The sequence below is a fragment of the Carex rostrata genome, chromosome 5 (assembly GCF_964058835.1).
Source record: "Carex rostrata chromosome 5, lpCarRost1.2, whole genome shotgun sequence".
NCBI lineage: Eukaryota > Viridiplantae > Streptophyta > Magnoliopsida > Poales > Cyperaceae > Carex > Carex rostrata.
Window position 1 is genome coordinate 5561337 of NC_135922.1, and position 19770 is coordinate 5581106.

Genomic DNA, 19770 nt, shown 5'->3' on the forward strand with positions numbered 1-19770 from the left:
ATTCCCACGGGTTTTCCTCGAAAAAAGGTAAAGTAAAGTAATTATTGTAAATTAAGTTTCTCTTGGTTGGTGGCGTGCATGTGCTGTCGGTGCATAAAGATTAGGTATTATGACCATTGCTACTTTATTAGTCCAAAACAATATTGCTTTAGGTGTGTGAACGAATTCGGAAATATCCATCCAAATCCCCGAAATTTTTTAGTTATTACCTCAATTAATCAAAATTAAACAACCATTACTCATATCTTCAAATTTTAATTTTTACGACCCACTCACCCTCTTGATGCGTACTAATTAAATTTTTTAATACACCAAATGAAGATGCCCATCAAATTGATTTCTTTTTTTAGTTTTTTTTCATTTTTTGGCGCACAATCTTAGAAAGCGCACCATTTTTTTTAAGTTCTATTCTATTTTGTTTAAAATTTTTGGACTAAATTTTTTTCCTATTCTATTCTATTTGTTCTGTGGTGATTAGAATTATATTTATACATCAAATTTGATGGTGAAATTGTAGAAAATAAAATGCACATGTTCAACAAATAAAATTTTGTACTAAATTTTTACCAAAAAAATACTACTACAAATTATACGCATAATCTGAGTAGCGTTTTGTACTAAGTAATTACACAAATTACTACAAATTATAAGCACAGTCTAATCGACGTGTTATACTTCAAATTATACGCAAAATAGAACATAACAGAACTAAGAAAAAAATATTTGATGCGCTTCCTACCAAAAAAAAAAAAATTAATTTCGTACGCATCCCAGCTGTGCACCAAAATATTTGGTGCGTGCCTCCAGGGTACGTGAAAATTTTGAAACCTGGAGTTTTGGATGGTGGCTATTTAATTTTGAATTATTAGAGTTCTAATTAAAAAAGTTTCAGTCCAAATCTGCTCCGTATTCGTTTCAGAAAAATATATTATTTATAAAAATGAGTGCCTACAGTAAGTGTTTTCCTAAGAATTTCCAATATTAATTAATATGTATCGTCTATTCATCTAAAAGAGACTAAATTCAATATTACCTGTTCCAATAGAACGGACGAGCTCTCCAGCGAAAAATTTGCACATCTTAGATTGAATCTGCACGAATTTTGATTCAGATCCGACGGTGCTGAATAGAAACACATGTAATAATATGTGTGACATTACGTGCGACAGGTATAATTTTACTAAATTTAGACTTTTATACATAAAAATGGTGTATTTAATCAAAGAAGGCAGACCAATTTTACTTGGAAGAAGACGGAGCTTGTGCAGATGCAATGACAGAGGGCAGCAATTTGGTGAGAAGGTTGTTAATCACTCCACCTAGACCCATCATGGTTCTACAATTGCAGACTTTTTCTCTTGTGCTGTTGATATGAAAATGAAACGAAAGATATGTTAGATAGAAAAATAAATTATTGGGGAGTCGGAGAAGACTGTGAGTCAAGTAAAGTAATTATTAAAAATTAAAAAAAAAGTAAAGTAAAGTAATTATTCCCACGGGTTTTCCTCAGAAAAAAGGTAAAGTAAAGTAATTATTGTAAATTAAGTTTCTCTTGGTTGGTGGCGTGCATGTGCTGTTGGTGCACAAAGATCAGGTATTATGACCATTGTTACTTTATTAGTCCAAAACAATATTGCTTTAGGGGTACGAACGAATTCGGAAATATCCATCACTCATATCTTCAAATTTCAATTTTTACAACCAACTCACCCCCATGACATGTACTAAATTTTTTAATACACCAACTGGAGATGCGCATCAAATTAATTTCTTTTTTTTATTTTTGGTGCACACCCTTAGAAAGCGCACCATTTTTTTTAAGTTCTATTCTGTTTTGTTTAAAATTTTTGGACTAAATTTTTTTCCTATTCTATTCTATTTGTTCTGTGGTGATTAGAATTATATGTACACATCAAATTTGACGGTGAAATTGTAGAAAATAAATCGCACATATTCCACAAATAAAATTTTGTACTAAATTTGAACTAAAAAAATACTACAAATTATACGCATAATCTGAGCAGCGCTTTGTACTAAGTAAGTGCGCAAATTACTACAAATTATATGCACAATCTGATCAACGTTTTATACTACAAATTATACGCAGAACATAATAGAACATAACTAAAAAAAATATTTGGGGCGCTTCCTACCAAAAAGAAATTAATTTGGTGCTCACCCCCAGCTGGCACACCAAAATATTTGGTGCGCACCCCAGGGTGCGTGGGTGGTAAAATTTGAAATCTGGAGTTTGAATGATGGTTGCTTAATTTCGAATTATTGGAGTGCTAACTAAAATAATTTCGGTCCAAGTCTGCTCCGTATTCGTTCCAGAAAAATCTATTAAAAAAATTATTTTTTTATAAAAATGAGTGCCTACAGTGAGTGTTCTCCTAGGAATTTCCAATATTAATATGTATCGTCTATTCATCTAAAAAAAATTACTAAATTCAATATTACTTGTTTTATTTATTAATTATTTTACTTATATAAGAGTTAAGCCTACAACCAATTTGGCAAATAAATACTGCTGTAAAAGTGTCATTGTTGCATGCTAAATATAATTAATGACAGCATTTGGATTGTATCATTGTACGATTGACTAGTAATTCTAGAGGGAATCATAGCAGCAATGGCAAGCCTTTTGTGTATCTCTGGGCACTGGGGTCCATTAATTCAAGTATTAATAAAAATTAAGTACCCTCCTTAGCTATCATCACTAGATATACACCTCTTATGTTAATTATAAATTAAGTACCCTCGACAATCAAAATCATTGCTCTTAATAAATTAATATAAAAGTAAATTTACAAGTTAAAAATAATGTCAGAGTAGATCTCGATCTACAGATGAATTTTTTTTGACAATCTTCACAAAAATGGGCAAAATGAAAATTTTCTAATTGTAGACAAAAAAATTCTAGCCTATATATTTTGATAGGCAATAAGTTATATATCAAATGCATCCACTTTTAAAGATTTATATTTAGATAGACATGTTTAGGGCTGGCAAAAAAATTCGTAGATTTGGGTTTGATTCGGGTTTGATTCGAGTTTAATTCGATTCGAAATGGGTTCGAATTGAAACGAACTAAACCAGGTTCGGTTCGAAATTAATTCAAACCAAGCTCAAACCTAGCCTGGTTCGATCGAAATGGGTTCGGTTACTTTTATGGTTCAAATCTCATAATAACATCGGTCGTCCATTTACCTGATAAAATTAAAATCCAAGATAGAGAGTCATAATTTAACTTAGCCGACACTCCCTCGCTAGCTTTCTTATAAAATAAAATTACACTACGATAATTTATTTACCTCACAATTTCAAATGTTTAGTTATGTCTCTAAATTCACAGTAGATCTATATGTGTATATATTGTTTAATTAAAATTTATTGAATTAATAGCCTGATTTTATAGCTATAATGTCATCATGACTACTGTAATAGATAATTATACATAAATGAAAGCAATCAACATAATTTTAACTTCATTCAAAACAATAGAAAAAACATCACCTCCCATTAAAAATAAAAAATAAATATGTGCAACTTTCAGTGAAGCCAACTTGACTCAATTATTTGATCCACTTTGCTCACTTTTTTCAAATCTTGACATTTTAAATTTATCATTGTCGATGCACTAACAAAAAAAAAGTTGACACCACATGAGATGTTCAGACGCACAAAATGATATAGAATTAATTATAATATGTAAATCCGAGACACTTAGCACTATCCCTCTCCACTCATTTCTACCTTTATTATATTATTTTATTATTTTTTATATAAGGTCTATCTATTTTGTAAAGCAACCATGTATAGGGTTGCACAAAAAGTTTGTAGTTCGTGATTGATTCGCAAAAAAGTTCGCTATTAATTCAATTTGAAATTAGTTTGTTCTGAAACAAATCAAATCAGTTCGGTTCGAATCTTATTCAAATCAAACTCAAACTGGGTATAATTCGTTCGAAATTATCGCAAATTATTTAAATTCGAATCTCAAATAATGCAACTAATGAATTCAACAATAAATTTTTTAATAATGCAAGAAAAAAATTTATATCGGAGCTCAAAATTGTTAATATAATGATAACTTATAATAGAAAAATTGTTTTAGCAATGCAACAAATTAACAATGGAATAAGTATCATTTGACTAGGTCCATGCCATGATTTTAATCAATCTGGCCAGCAGCGTAAAATGTAAGGAAATCTTAAGCTGGCTCATAATCCATCAGTGTGAATTTGTAAAAGGTAAAATGAAACCGTGTGAATTTTGTTCCGCGAGAAGAAAACTAATGCATAAGCTACCAGTATAACTAGGGCTGCCAAAAAAAAATTGTAGTTCGTAATTCGATTAACTTTGATTCAAAAAATTTGTAGTTCGCAATTAATTCGATTCAAAATTAGTTAGTTCTGAAACAAATCAAACCAATTTGGTTTGAATTTTATTCAAATTCAAACTCAAACTATGGTAAGTTTGATTCGGTTCGATTCGTTTGCAGCCCCAATCATGTACGTCAAAAAATATGTTGTTATTTGAGATCTGAGAAAAATAAACTTCACCCGTTAATTACTTCAAGAAAAAAAAAATGCACAAATAATCAATCCAATAATTCATATCAAAACATTATAAATAAATATATTACGCACCTGTCACCATATATCTTAGACAATTATGAGCACATTCTATAGAAAAAAATATGAGTCAGATTTGTTATTTAGAAGTACAGGTTGCACATCTTTTAGAAAATGTACCATATATAAATACAAGTTGCAACTTAAATAATCAAAAGGTACAATAATGGAGGGCAGTAGGATGTTTCAATACTCGGACAGAATATAATGAGACGGCTCTTTTCTAGATAAAAATTGATCTGACGATTATCTCCAGTTTGCATGATCACTTCGTCCAGTGTTTGATGTTTTATATTAGTTTGATATTATTAATATATTTTATAGTTTATGGAGTTTGACGATTATTGATCTATATGCAAATCAAATTATATTATGGACCTATATGCAAAAGCAGATTATGTATTTATGTATATGGGGACTTGCAGCAATTGGATGGAAAGAAATAAGGAGAGGTGGGTCCTTCTATTCTTGAGAATAGAAGGGAGGTAAATGCATAGTTATTATATTGAGTAGAACTAAGGTGTTCTTCAATTTATCAAGTTTTTTAGTGAATTTAAGTCTAAAATCCGTTAAATCATCTTCAAATGACGAATTCGAACTATTGAAACCTGTCAACTTTACAAGTGATGTGTCTACATGTAAATATTTTAAACATTCGAATTAATTTAGTATAATTTCAAACGGTCAAAATTAGAAGGTTAATATATTAATTTTAATGCATTTATTTTTTGAATTTTTTTTGACCATTTGACCCTATACAAAATTAATTTTTTTTCACATTTAGACGCATCATTCATATTATTTATATCTGAGGTCCATCTAGCAGCTATCGTTATAAATTATAATATATTATATTGTCAACATCTCATTGGATATTAAAAAACCAAATAGTTTTAAGACCATCAAAAATATTGAATGATTGTAAAATAAAATAATAAGTGAATGATTTATTAAACAATTTTTTTATTTTAGAAATAAAAAACCCGATTTGTCATGAATCATATTGATTTGTTGTTTTCTAACAATAATAATAAAGGAGGGCGATCGAAAATAATTTTTGATTGAAAGTAATTTTGGTGCAAGATGCTTTGTTTCAAAGTCAATTCCTTGCATTTATCTAGATTGAAAAAAAAAAAGTGTTGTGTTGTAACTAATATGCCTTTGATTCCGTGTTGTGTCATACTGTGATTAAGTTAATATTTCACGAGTCGTGGTGTGTTCAAAATGTCAAGGATTTGTCATGGCACGCGAATGGTCACGTCGTGCCCAAATGTGTCGTGACCAAATGTGACTCGTGTGGTCATTTTATCACACATTATATTAGTTTATTCAAGATTCACCATTTAATGTAGATCTAACAGTCCTAATTACACGTGACTTGCATGACCACGTGCCGTGACTAGATATTTTGCGCGACGTGTTGTACCAAATTTTTAAAAGATAACCACAGTACATAACACACAAGTCATAACACGTAACCAGCACGTGTACCATGCCATTCTGTGACAGAACCGGTTCCGCAGTGCCCTTTTTCCCATTCTACATCTACCCTTGAAAGGAGGTGAAGCTTGAGTGCAGCTCAGAGCTAGCATCTGCGTTCTTCATCCAGCTGTTCTAATCAATCAGCTTTGTTTATTGTAAATTCTGAGTGGCACAACGTACGTTTTTCTAAATCTAAGCATTCATGTTGTGTGAATTAAACCCAGCAACAGCATAGCACACGGAAAAGTTGCAGAAAAGTGACCAGATAAAATCTTTGGTTCATGTAGCGGGACCTCTGGGTGCTAACCTACTTGGACGAATGGTAATGCACCACGTGGCAATTATTTGGAGAAATAGAATAAATAGTTTTTTCATTCATATATCAGCCCTTCACGTTTGTGTAACTTTTCGATGGCGTTATTTGTGTGGTCAACTATGTAACCCAAACTTTATTTTTACCAAGCTTAATCATTTTCTTTGAAGTAAAGTTGAGATTAAGTCATTTAATTGTTTTAATATTCAAAAAACATTCTCTATTCGAATTTCATCCACATTGATTGATGAAATGAATTTCTGAGAATGGCGAGATATTATTAATCAAACAATGGCCGTTTTCCACGTTGCTTCCAAGAGAGAAGCAAATCCAAACCATAAAAATCCTATCAACTTTTTTGTATTCAGCCCCTTAAAAATTTTATTTTCACAAGTACATCTAAATTTAATTGTTTTTTTAAGCAGTCTCCTTGATCTTTCAATGTAATTATTTTAAGTTATGTTTGTTCTCCAATTATTTGTCTCATTTTGGAAGTGAAATGGGCTCAATATTAATTATATTTTAGTACAGTAATATATTTTTATTTTACCGATTCTATATTCTCTAAATTCTTCATATTCGATTTCTAACGTTAAAACATTATTACATGCATATTTGAAGTAAATATTATATGCTGCTTTTCGATTCCTTGGGTAATTACTAGCTGTTAATTAGCTAGTCTTTGTATATAGCTTTTGATTTATTAATACAACTGTTAGTTGGGCATTTTGCCGCTAACCTTAAAAGTGAGAGAATCCTGAAAATTAAAATATTAGATATGTTTGCACCAATATTTAAGAGATAAGGATGCCATTACTTTAATAATATGTTTTTCATAATACAAGTTAATACCAAGAGTAGAAATAGGGTGTTCTTAATAAGTTCATCAAGTCTCTTGATGAACTCAAGTCTAAACCTTATCGAATTAGTTTTATATGATGAATTCAAACCGTTGAAATCTGTCTACTTTATAGTGATGCGTCTACATGTAAAAACAATTTAATTTTAAAATTAACTTTGTATAGAGTCAAGTGGTCAAAATATGTTCAAAAAATAAATGCATTAAAATTAATTTATTAACCTTCTAATTTTGACCGCTTGACTTTAAACTAAATTAATTTGAATGTTTAAAACTTTCACAAGTAGAGGTATCACTCGTAAGGTAAATGGATTTTAATGAGTTGAATTCATCATTTGAAGCCAATTTAATGGATTTTAGACTTGAGTTCACCGGGAGTCTTGATGAACTTAGGAACACCCTAGTTCTACTATAATACCGAGTATTAGGGATAATATTTCAAAAGTGCCTTTGTCAAATCAGTTTAATTTTTTTGTTCCTTGGATTAAACAAAAAATATTTTCTAGTTGAAACCTGTCAATGACCTGTCAATATTTGAGAGGATATAAATACTCTCATATTTTTTTTTATTATTGCTCTCCAATCATTTGGTTTTTAAGTCAAATGTTAATTTTTTTTAAATCATTAACAATGAATAAAATATTTATTTATTTATTTATATTTTGGTAAGTGTTGTATCAGTTGTCAAGATTATCAAACTAGTTGTAGTCAATTTAATTTATCTTTTTATTTTAATTTAATAGTATAAACGATTGGCTTAATAGTTTAAGCAAGATGCTAAGAAACTTGATTAGAGATCTCAATAAAAGCTGCAAGATTCATGAATTATAAATATAAAGAAAAGGAATATTAGTTCATGAAAAGATATATTTCTAGCAAAAGAAAAGTATAAGTGTGTGTTACACTTGTTTAATAACGACAGGCATTAAAATCATTTTTAATTCTATCTTGGTTGGGTATCTATGCTTTTTTTGATATCATGCTGTTGGTATGAGAATAAAGCATGTCTCGTATGATATGCCAGAGACGACTGAACCAAATTTTTTATTCTTAGAAATAAAAAAAAAATTGTTAGAAATAAGATGAATTATTTTATTTTTAAATAAATGAATGGAACTTAATCAATGGTTCGGTCTTTATTGGAGAGAAGCCAGTATGATTGAACTAATTTACCACACCAACGATTACACAATGTGAAAATTTAATGGAACTGAACCGTTAGTGTGGTTTAACTGACTTCTCTTCAATTGAGGCCAGGGTGGAATAAAAAAAGAAAAGAGAAGAGATGACATGCAAATTTAATTGTCTCTATTGAAACCGAATCAATAATTCATGGGATAAAAAAAAATATCATCTTCTTTCTTATAATATGATACTTTTAATTTCTAAAAATAAAAAAGTTGCGACTGAATTATGTTGATAAGTTTCGTTGACCCTTGGAAAAGATAAAAAGAAAATTAGATATTTGTTTGCTCTAAAAAATATGCACGTGGAACAATTCTAAAGTTGTAAAAAAAGATGTTATATTCTGGAAGAATCTATGTGGATAATGCTTTTTGAGGATTGTTTCCTTTAGGTATTTGTAGTTTCAAGAGAAATTTGCAAGGCACCTTTATCTCATATGTTCTAAAGTTGTTTCACCTATGTATATAATTTTAATAAAAACAGTAACTACCTCTAATTTTATCAGTAGTTTACTTATCTCATTTTTTATATATATTAAAAAAATATAGCCGTAGGTGAAAATTTTCCGACGAGCAAATTTTTTTTTGACGATTTCATTGTGTTCATCTGACGAAGCCAATTCAAATTTAAACCATTTTATTCTTAAACATAATAGGTGAAATAACTTTCTCGCTTCATTTCAAAATTTTAGAATGTTTAATATCCATCATGCCTCTTTTTTTAATAACAACAATTATATAAAAGAAAAAAAAACTATATGACAAAATAAAACCATCACTCTTTTTTTAATAACAACAATTATATAAAAGAAAAAAAAAACTATATGACAAAATAAAACCATCAATGTGATTTATGTTTATTTCACTATATGCACATAAAAATTAATATATTTTGATTTTGTTTTTACGTGAATCAATAAGTTAAAAAATTGACACAAAAATTATTCATATCAATGTATTTTTACAAGCTCATGATAACAATCAAAATCAAGTTGAAATATCATAATCTTTACATCTACATAGAGAAAATAATATAGATCATATCTAACAGTTTTATTTTGACATTTTAGTTTTGAATTTTGAGTTAATAAAATTTAAACAATGAAGACATGATGGAGGCATTTGAACATCCAAAGAATATCATTTAAGACTTGAAAGCTTGAAAGAGTAACAGCATTACTTATTCTTTCGCTTTAATTTGAATTAACCAAAGACAAAGAGGAACAATTTTAAACCCCTTATAACTGAGATTTCACCTGATCAATCCGAGCTCCCTGCACAATTTAAATTGATATTAGTGTGAGTTGCAAAAATAAGTAAAATACAAAAAAAAGGGATTTCATACAGGCCCTATAGTATGGTACTACGGTGCTATTTTTATAAAATACAAAGCCAAGCAAAAATTACTTTAAACCTTATCTGAACTAAAGAAGACAGTACCATGAAAATACCAGAATTTTGTATTTATAGAAATAATATTAAATTAATATAGGATTCTCGATGGATTACATGGGCATTTCATTTCAGTTCTTTCTACCAAATCAAAATGCCCATGTAATTCGTCTAGAAACCTATATTTTAATATTTTTTCTATTAATAAAGAAATTATGTGAAAATGTGGGTTATTTGGGTCAGATTTGTGCAGTTTTTTCAGATGTGGTCATATTTGCAACAAAAAGATGCAGGATATTATTTTGATGCATTAAAACTATAAAACCCAAATTATAAAATTTTAAAAGATTGCTTCTTACAAGAGATAATCCTCTAACTGCTCTTTCGGCTAGATAATTGCATGGCTTGAAAAATCCACCATATAATTTGCACCAAGTCATCAGTCTACTATACACATAATTTGTTCCCATTGCATCAGCCCAAAACAGTATGCCTCCCCTAATATATATATATATATATATATAAAAGAAAAATATGATATCAGTAATTGGAATTACAATCTAAACATGTATGAATGAATCACATTGGAATTAATTTTTCAAGAGGGAGTAATTGCAAATTTACAAAACTTGAGGGGTTTTAATAAAAAGTAACCTGTAAGAAGGAAAACCCATGCCCATGATTGATGCAATATCCAGGTCAGGAAATTTGACTGAAATACCCTCATCAAGTATCCAACATGCCTCGTTCACAACTGGGAAAAACAGCATCTCTACTATATCCTTATCTGTTAATCCTGCAATCTGTCATGGGCAAGTGTGTCAAATGCATTAGAAGACAACATTTTTCTTACACAGACCACATGTTTTTATTGTCTAATAAAGGGTAAAATTGGTACTTCTATAAATTTAAAATGAGTCTCAATAGAAAAGTCAATAAATTGGGTAAATATGATATTGTGAATTTTTTGAGGGGTATATGTGAAATTCCTCAGCATATTTATACATCTGCTCACTTTTGCTGCTAAAAACATATATGTTCGAGGAATGGTTTCAGGAGTGCTACAAGAGGTCAATTTATCACAATTTTGATCACTTCAATTATTTTAGAATCCATCGATTGATTGATTTTGCTTCACTGATCCATAAAATCTTAAACAAAATACAAAGAATGGAGAATATGGGTAGAAAGAAAAGAAAACAGTATATGTTAACATTGAAAGATACCATGGAATCGGGGGCAAAACCAAATAGCCTCCTTGATTTTTCAACATATTTTGCAATCTCAGGATCTATGCTTGCCTTTCTCTTATCATCATAAATGTAAAAGCCCTTGCCAGATGCTTCTCCTGGCAAAATTTATTAATAGACCTTAGTACCAGTTGTACTAGTACTGGACTGAACTGGATCTACTTTAGGGTTTTGATTAGCTCGGTTTATTTTGTAATTATTAAAACATATGGTAGAAGAACATATAACTACCAGTTCTTTCATCCTGAAGCATAGATGGAATGAGTGAGGAGTTATAGCATCTTTTAGGATAACTCCGGAGGTATTGCGTACCAGTTGCTGCAGCAACACCAAATCCGACCAGATCAACTAGTCTAAAGACATTAAACAAGAATTAAAAATCAAACTTTGTTTTGAAACTTCTTCATTGTTTACAACTAAACTCTCTTCCACAAATATAATAGAATCACAGCTGAATGTGTGTCCGAATCCTGTATTATTTCTATGTTTAACAAAATTTGTAGAGAAAAGCCACTTTGTATGCGTCACAAGTAATTAGATGACGGGACATATTTCTTATAAATTTAAAATAAGTTTTAATAGAAAAGTCAATAAATTGGGTAAATTTGTGAGTTTTGGAAATTTAGAAAGGTAAATATGATATTATGAATTTTAGAGGGTGAGATACACAATTTTAAGGTTTTTCAGGGGTATATACGAAGTTCCCCCAATATAAAAACATCACAATTAGAAAATACCTAAAGGGTCCCATGGGCATGCCGAACTCAACCATGGCCCGGTCAATTCGGTACAAATCGACACCGTGATCAACCAGAAGGAAAGCTGCCTGAGTGTAAGGGAAGAACATGCGATTGACAGCGAAACCAGTACAGTTTCTGACGACTATTGGGATTTTGCGAATCTTTTTGGCCAAGTCAAGCAGGTCAACCACAACTTGAGGGGAGGTGTTGTGGGTGCGAACTATTTCCAAAAGCGGCATCACTTGTGCCGGGCTGTAGATAGAAAATGGTAAATGATTTTACTGCAGTAAGAACCTGTAGGGATAATAGTAATATTCTTTGTTTAACCAAAGAAGGTGAAATCTATACCTGGTTGGTTTGAACCTGACCTGATAGTGGTTAAAATGAGGTGGGCTACCATACTTTGGGAAGTAAAGCTTTTATTTTACTTCCTGCCATATTTTGTGATTTCAAAGTTCGAACAGCCAATAAATATGATCTCCATATTAACATGTGCTTGGAGACCAAATTTTACATTTTTTTTAAATATTTTACTATTTTTTTAGAATTTTTGGAAATCACTGTCTTTTCTATGATCCAAAATTTCCTGACAAACAGTGACCCAATCAAAACTAAAATAGGTGCAAAGTAGTGGCAGTAAAATCAAACAGACAATAGATGCAGAACCAACTAATTAGAAAAAGAGGCCTTTCCTGAAAAAATGTGCACCCGCAATGCGATCTTGTGAGGCAGTTTTTTGGCCAATCAAATCCAAGTCTATTGTAGAAGTATTTGTAGCAAGCACACAATTCGAGTTGCAGTATTTCTCTAGGTCACAGAATATCTGTTGCTTTAGTGAAACATCCTCTATTACTGCCTGTCAGACACAAGGTTTTAAAAGAGAAATATATCAGTTCAAATTCTTTTGGTATAGTTTTACCTTCTTTTATTTATGTATAAATTTATTGTAGAATGATGAATGTAAAAGGAAATTATGCATCAACCCATGGTCTCTGATGCTCACACTAAATAAAGAAAAATATTAGAATACTATTCCTAAGAGAGAAGCTATGGTACTATGCATAGCGCAGATGTTTCTGTACTATGGATAAATATCTCCATTTTTAAAGTCCAAAAAGTCGATCCGAACAGCTTAACATGATTTCCATATTAAAATGTATTTGGAGACCAAATTTTACATTTTTTAGAATTATTTTACTATTTTTTTATATAGGTTAAAAATCACTATTTTTTAACGGTCCAAAATCTTTAGCTCAAGTGATTTTCTACCTATCTAAACAAATAGTATAAAATAATTTTAAAATGTAAAATTTGGTCTTCACGTACATTTTAATATGGAGTCATGTTGAACAGTTAAAATCGACTGTTTTGACTTCGAAAACAGAGATATTGATCCATAGTACGGACCAATCCGCGCTATGCATAGTACCATAGCCTCATTCAAAGAACAATATTAGCATTGGGCTGGTTCTGTTGCATGTGAATCTTTCTATGCAAAAATTATGATGGGTATATATGCAAATTGTTCAGCTATAAAGAATAATAAATGATACATTTGTAGTCTATACTTGCCTCTATCACAACATCTACATCTCTGAATTGTTCATAGTCAAGAGCACCACTTAGTAAAGAGAGAGCCTTTTCAAGCCCTTCTTGTGTCATATTTCCTTTCTTCACACGACTTTGTAAGTTTGCTGCAACCAAAAAAATTCCACATTATTACGAAACAAAAAAAAAAGACAAATAAACAATATAGCATATACAAATTTGAATGGTATAGTTTTATACAATTTGAATAGTAAGAAAAAAAAAATAAAGTTATACACAGACAAAAAATGTGCTAAAATGGCCTATTATAAAAGTAGTACAAATTTACACGAAAAAGTTATAAAATGGCCAATAACAAACAAATTATGTACCAAAAAGGTTTCTCACCTCTGACTCTGGCAATGCCAGATTGTAAGAACTTCTCATTTATCTCCTTTAATATTACCGATATATTATTTAATAACAACGCAGTAGCAATACCAGACCCCATCAAGCCACCTCCCACAATAGCCACCTTTTTAATTTTCCTTGGTACGAGACCGATATTAGTTATACCAGGTACCTGTCACAGTTTATCAAAATTATAAATCACAGAAATCATGTAAAAAAATTGTGAAAAAGCTGCAAGGAGTTTACCTTTGAAGTGGCACGTTGAGCAAAAAAGACATGAATTAAGCTTTTACTTGTTTGCGAGGCTTGTAATTCTTTTGCACAGTTTGTTTCCTGGAAATATATAAGGAGATTTAAACATCTCTGGAGAAAAGAATAAAAAACGTTTTATGAACTATGTACTTGTACATACACTGGTACAATACCAATCTTTCTCGTAAAATGTTATAACAGCAGTACCGACTGTCAATCTCACTAATTCTTTCTTTTTCACAACTCATGGTGCTACTTGCAACGGTTTAAAAGCTTCATGAGCCTTGAACGGTAATTTTTGCAGGAAAAAGTTACTTTTCCCCATTTATTGCTAGGGGCGTTCATTGGGTCCAGTTTATTCGGTTTTCAACCAAACAAAAAAAGTTTGGATTAAATGGTTTGGTTTTTTTTTGGTTAAAATGGATCATTTCAGTTGAGTTTTTGAATTACTTCGGTTTTTAATATTTGGTCCGGTTTAGATTTTTCTAAACCGAAAAGACAGAACTGACCGAACTCTCTATATGGTTCAAATCCATGCTTCAGTTTTTGGACTAAAAATGAAGAAAATTGTTGGTTTGGATATTTTGAACATCTACATATTTTGTATGGAATTCAACAACTAATATTTATATATTCATATTTTATTTCAATGATTATTAAATGGTATTGGTGTATGTATCAAGTTTTGGCCTTTAAAATTTAATCTCTTTTATTTTGGTTCAACCAAACAAAACAAAATTTACTTTGGTTATTTTGGTTCGGTTGTTATCCATGACAAGTTTAATTCGGTTTGTTCGGTTATATTTTTTAAAACTGAAAAAAATTTTGGTTGACTATGTTAATTCGTTATTTTATTGCAGAAATGTACCTTGATAAGTCCAGCTTGAGGTCCTGAAACAATACCCTCTTCTATGACATCAATACAAACCAACGGATGATTGACATTAGGAGCTTGCTTTCGTGCTTGGGCCCTTGCAAAATTGAGAATCTGTCGAGACTCCTCAGAGGATGGTAATCTATCGGTTCTATGAATAGTCTTGACCCATGGTTTTTTGTGATCGGCAATTTGAAGAGCGAACAAACAAGCAGCTGAGATTAGATCAGTAGGTGAAGCAATTGCATTAATCAAGCCAAGAGAATGTGCTTCTTTCCCCTTTATCGACTTTGAGAGCTGCAGTAATTAATATAATTTAGCTAGAAGAACAATGACAACTATAAAGTTTCTTCGTTAAGGCAAGATCTTTCCCCAATTCCTTAATTAAGGTTTTAGAGTTGAAATTTTTTGTTCAATCAGTAAGATACACTACTGGTTAAAGATAAGTAGGGACACAAAAAAGAATTAACTTACGATCATCATTTCAAGAGATTTTGGCAAACCAATAAGACGAGGAAGCCTTTGTGTACCTAAAATAGATTATTTTTGAAAAACAATGTACGAAAAAAAAGATGAGGATGGAAATAAACATCATAAGCAAATAAATTATTACGAAAATGAATGTGTATCTTTTTCTCAGTTTTTTCTGAAATGATTGGTGTATTATACTTAACATAATGTTGTTTTCTATTTATACTCTTAATACAGGTTATTATTAACCAAGAACTCAAAAAGTTCCTAGAAAAACAATAAAAAAAAAAAAGAGATAAACTGTTTTAAACCACTGTAAGCCCTTTGGTAACAAGTAGGGGCAAATCCGGAATTACAAAAAAAAAAAAAAACTAAAAGGCAGGAAAAGTTGAATTTTACACCTCCCATTCCAGGAATAATCCCTAGTTGAAGCTCTGGCAAACCCAGCTGAGCATTTGGAGTACTAACACGAGCATGGCATGCCTATTGAAATCAAAACAAAACTTATTATAAAACAATTACCACTTTTTTCCAAAAGAGAAAAGAAAGGGATAACCTTTGGAATTTGCATCCTCTAAGATATCTCAAACTTTGAGTTGATCTGTGGAAAATCCGGACTGTTCAAATCCTTTCTGCATGAATCTCAAAGCAAAATAATACTGGCTCCCTGCTTTCCGAATAGGCACCGAAAAAAATTTGGCCCGTTCTGGATAAACTGAAAATTTGAGATATCTCAGAGGATACGGACTCTTTCCTTTGAACCCTTAAACAACCTAACATAAAAAACTTAGTAACTTAGTCCCAATCCCTTATACATAGCGGAACTCCTCTACACCCGTCATCTCATCACTTCTTATTGAAATGTTCCAAATTAGTGCTTCCATTTTCATTAGTCATTCCAGAAAAAACAAGTGAGGGAAGAGGGCAAATTTGGTAGTTTCTCATATTTGGGGAATAGCTTCTTTGTTTGCAGGGTTTGTAGAATCTTTCTTCTATGAGTCATAAAACATAGTTTTTCAGGCCTAGTAAATTGTCTCTTTTTCAAATATTAATACAAATGTGGTAATGTAAAACTATACCATGGCAACCTCTAAACCACCACCAAGAGCAAGACCATCTATAGCAGCCACTACCGGTTTCTTACCACCTGAAAAGAATATGAATTTTGTATTTTATAATAATCCTATTAGAAATCTACTGTAAGCCACCAATATTAATTTTTCGATAGAAAGATGCAAATGAGAACATTGGTTATTAGCAAGATTACTGGTAAAAACTAAAAAAATTTACTGATGTGATAAGTTAATGGAGGTACCTTCCATGAAGTATGTGATAAATTCACTTGGTGCGATCTTAAGATCCTCCTTGGCACCTAATGGTACAGTAGAAAAATATCAAATAACAACAAAAAAGAACACAATAAGTTGCTCAACATTTAATATACCAGAAAAGTAAAGGAAATAAATAATCAAGTGTTTAAAGAATACTTGTTGGGCTCTGAAAAGCATTGATATCAAAACCACCACAGAACCTGCCAGTGGCACCTGTTTCACTACTATTAATTAGTTATCTAAACTTAATCAGAAGAATTTAACATAAAGAATAATAACAACTATAAACAAAATCCATTTTTTTTTAAGAACAGTGAAGTAAGCAAAAGTCCCAAGGGCTATACCAGTGAGAACGATAGCCTTCACATCATCTCTTCTTAATGCTTCCTCATAGTGCTTATTTAAGCTGATCAAAACTGAAAATAAATAAATAAATAAACTCTCAAAAGTTCATTTCGCATAGTGCAAGTATATGACCGGATTGAGAAATAATACCCAATATTTATTATATTAGCAAATAGCACCATAGATTGATTGAGATATATGCAAATAAGATCCGACCATTAAAATAGCATGTGGAGAAGATAGACCTTATCAAATATTGACAACTTTTGCCTATTCATATGAACATATGGTAACAGGTTGTTGGAAATTATTTGTCGTTTTGCATGATTTAACTATCATTTGCAAATACTTAATAATGTTAGGCAGAAATTGAAAATATGGCATTTTCTAAATATGGAAAACTAAAGCATGCAATTTGCAAAGAGCCACGATTAAGTGTTGACAAATCAGAATACCTGCCTTGAATTTGCGAAAAGGTGCCTGCATTTCTTTTTTGGAAACCAAGCAATTTCTATATGTGAAATTGCCTTTATAATTGAAATTTTGCAACCATTTAAAATCCACACTCTCAGTACTATATCATATTTTCAAAAGCAGTTGGCCCTTGTTCCTTGATTCCGACAATTGATCAACTTAAGGTGATAAATGAAATTACATGAAAAGGGAAGGGGCTTATCATAATATTCCCATCGAATGTCATGCTTCAGTTGTATAAAATAGAAATAACTTTTTTGCCCCTCGAAAAATATGGATATTAACAAAATCTCTCAAATCAACACTATATAACATTACAATGGGGGAAGTAGAGGTTACCGTCAAATGAGAGAGCATTGACAGGAGGGTTGACAATGGTTATCACTGCCACGCCATCTTCTCTCACCGCCATTTCTGTCTTCCCCTTCGCCATTTCCTCTCTCTCTCTCTCAGTATTACAATTGCAGTGAGGGATCGTCACTTAGCGAATAAAAAAATGAGATCCACTGCTTCTTCAAAATAAATAAATAAATAGAGGGGTGCTGATTCTATTCTATGGGCACTTGAATTGTTTACGCGTTCATCTCCAACTGTACAGGAATAACCAACTCATCCTGAATTTTACTATTTTTAGAGTGCCACGTCAATACTAGTATAAGTCCGTATAAAGTAGTCTACTTATAACAAATGAACTCTCCTTTTTAAGTAGGCCTGGTCCCCTCGGGGAAACTGATCCCCTAAAGTATCTCATATTTTTATGTTTGGATCACCATCGTCTGATCATAATCTAAACAAATATAAAAGGCTCAGATTGTGACGGACGTTCCGACTCGAAATACAAATTTTAAATTACTTTAGGGAATCCAGACCCCGGTCGCTGGGGCGTAACAGTTTATTTGTTTCTGCTATTTTCCCCCAAATAACAGAACTCTGTTATCAAACATTATCCGTTCAGTTTAGATCAGACGGTTAATATTTAAAAGCAGCAATCTGTTATTATCTAACCGTTAATGATAACAGAGGGCCAGATGTGTTCAGCCCTCCGAATTCGCATCCTCTGAGAATCTCATATTTTGCGTGACTTTTTGGAACATCTCAACCGTTACAATACGTTCTACGCGAATCTCAAAGCTCAAATAATACTGGCCCCCACGTCACCCCCGAATAGGCACCGGACACGTCGGTCACGCAAAATATGAGATATCTCAGAGGATACGCACTCCAGGCCTCCAGGGGGTATGGCGATTTCATTTGTGGTCTTTTGTGACTCATGATACTATCGCATTTCCTATGGCCACTTATTTACTGGTCAGGGTGCTTCCGTTTTGTGTCTTGAAGTCTCTTGTGACCAATTTCAAGTTCTTTATTTTAATTTTTTTTTCATTTGTTATTTATAAAGAGAATTCCCACTTCTGAAATGTGCTCAAAGAGGATTCTTTATTTTCCAGTGTTCTAAATAGCGCGCTATAGCGTTTTTGAACCCTAAACACTAAGCTATGGCATAATAACGTGCTATTTGAGCTACATACACTATAGCGGTAATAGCGATCAGCTATAGCACATAGCGTGTAGTGCAAATAGCACGCGTTATGCAACATAAGCTTTTTTTTTTTTCTTCTTTTCAATTTATATGGGTTTTAAATAAAGGCTCAGATTGAATGTATTAAGATATTTCTTGAAGTAACGAAATGATACTTACTATATAGTAGTTTGAATATTTTGAATAGATTAAGATAGTTAATTATGCCATGATATCTAGGTTATTTTGAAATTTAAATAGAAAAAAAGATAGATTATGTTATGATGCTGAATATATTTTAAATAGAAAAAGATCGATAGTTTATTATATTAGTATTACTATAGATATTTTTAGTCGCAATTTGGACTTTGTATTAGTTCAATATGAATATTATAATTTTTTAATCAATTTGATGTTATTTATTGTTATATGAGACTTAGATAATATTGATATTTAGTATAAATATATGATATAATTTTGATAAAAATAAAACAAAAACGCTATGTAGCATAGCTTTCGCTATAGTTTTTTTGTAGGCTTCCCGCTATGACGCGATAAACACTATTTTAGAACCTTGTTATTTTCAAGATGAGATTGATTGATTTGGTAATTGTTTAATTTGCACCTTATTTATCTTTAAAAGGTGTGCACAATTATTAGTAGTTGTTAACCAACTTCTTTTATATATTTAGTTAGAAAAAGATTGAGT

General features: G+C 31.2%; 1 protein-coding gene across 2 annotated transcripts in view; it reads right to left on the reverse strand.

The window, feature by feature from the left end:
* LOC144554315 (glyoxysomal fatty acid beta-oxidation multifunctional protein MFP-a-like) overlaps window positions 1-18038 on the reverse strand; it is a 60558-nt gene extending 42520 nt beyond the window's left edge. Inside the window, exons 1-18 of one of the 2 annotated variants that reach the window (XM_078302642.1) lie at window positions 17882-18038; window positions 17068-17139; window positions 16880-16936; window positions 16708-16764; window positions 16472-16539; window positions 15794-15875; window positions 15396-15451; window positions 14916-15218; window positions 14042-14128; window positions 13793-13967; window positions 13426-13551; window positions 12550-12709; window positions 11855-12109; window positions 11349-11470; window positions 11094-11215; window positions 10522-10670; window positions 10227-10365; window positions 9433-9749 (exon numbers count right to left, since the gene is read on the reverse strand). In XM_078302642.1, the coding sequence (XP_078158768.1) occupies window positions 9714-9749; window positions 10227-10365; window positions 10522-10670; window positions 11094-11215; window positions 11349-11470; window positions 11855-12109; window positions 12550-12709; window positions 13426-13551; window positions 13793-13967; window positions 14042-14128; window positions 14916-15218; window positions 15396-15451; window positions 15794-15875; window positions 16472-16539; window positions 16708-16764; window positions 16880-16936; window positions 17068-17139; window positions 17882-17975 (2160 nt within the window). In that variant the 5' untranslated portion in view covers window positions 17976-18038 and the 3' untranslated portion in view covers window positions 9433-9713. Of the gene's footprint in view, window positions 1-9432; window positions 9750-10226; window positions 10366-10521; window positions 10671-11093; window positions 11216-11348; window positions 11471-11854; window positions 12110-12549; window positions 12710-13425; window positions 13552-13792; window positions 13968-14041; window positions 14129-14915; window positions 15219-15395; window positions 15452-15793; window positions 15876-16471; window positions 16540-16707; window positions 16765-16879; window positions 16937-17067; window positions 17140-17881 lie in introns of those variants that run through there. The other variant, XM_078302643.1, reaches the window with a different exon arrangement.
* Between the last annotated feature and the right edge of the window lie 1732 nt (window positions 18039-19770).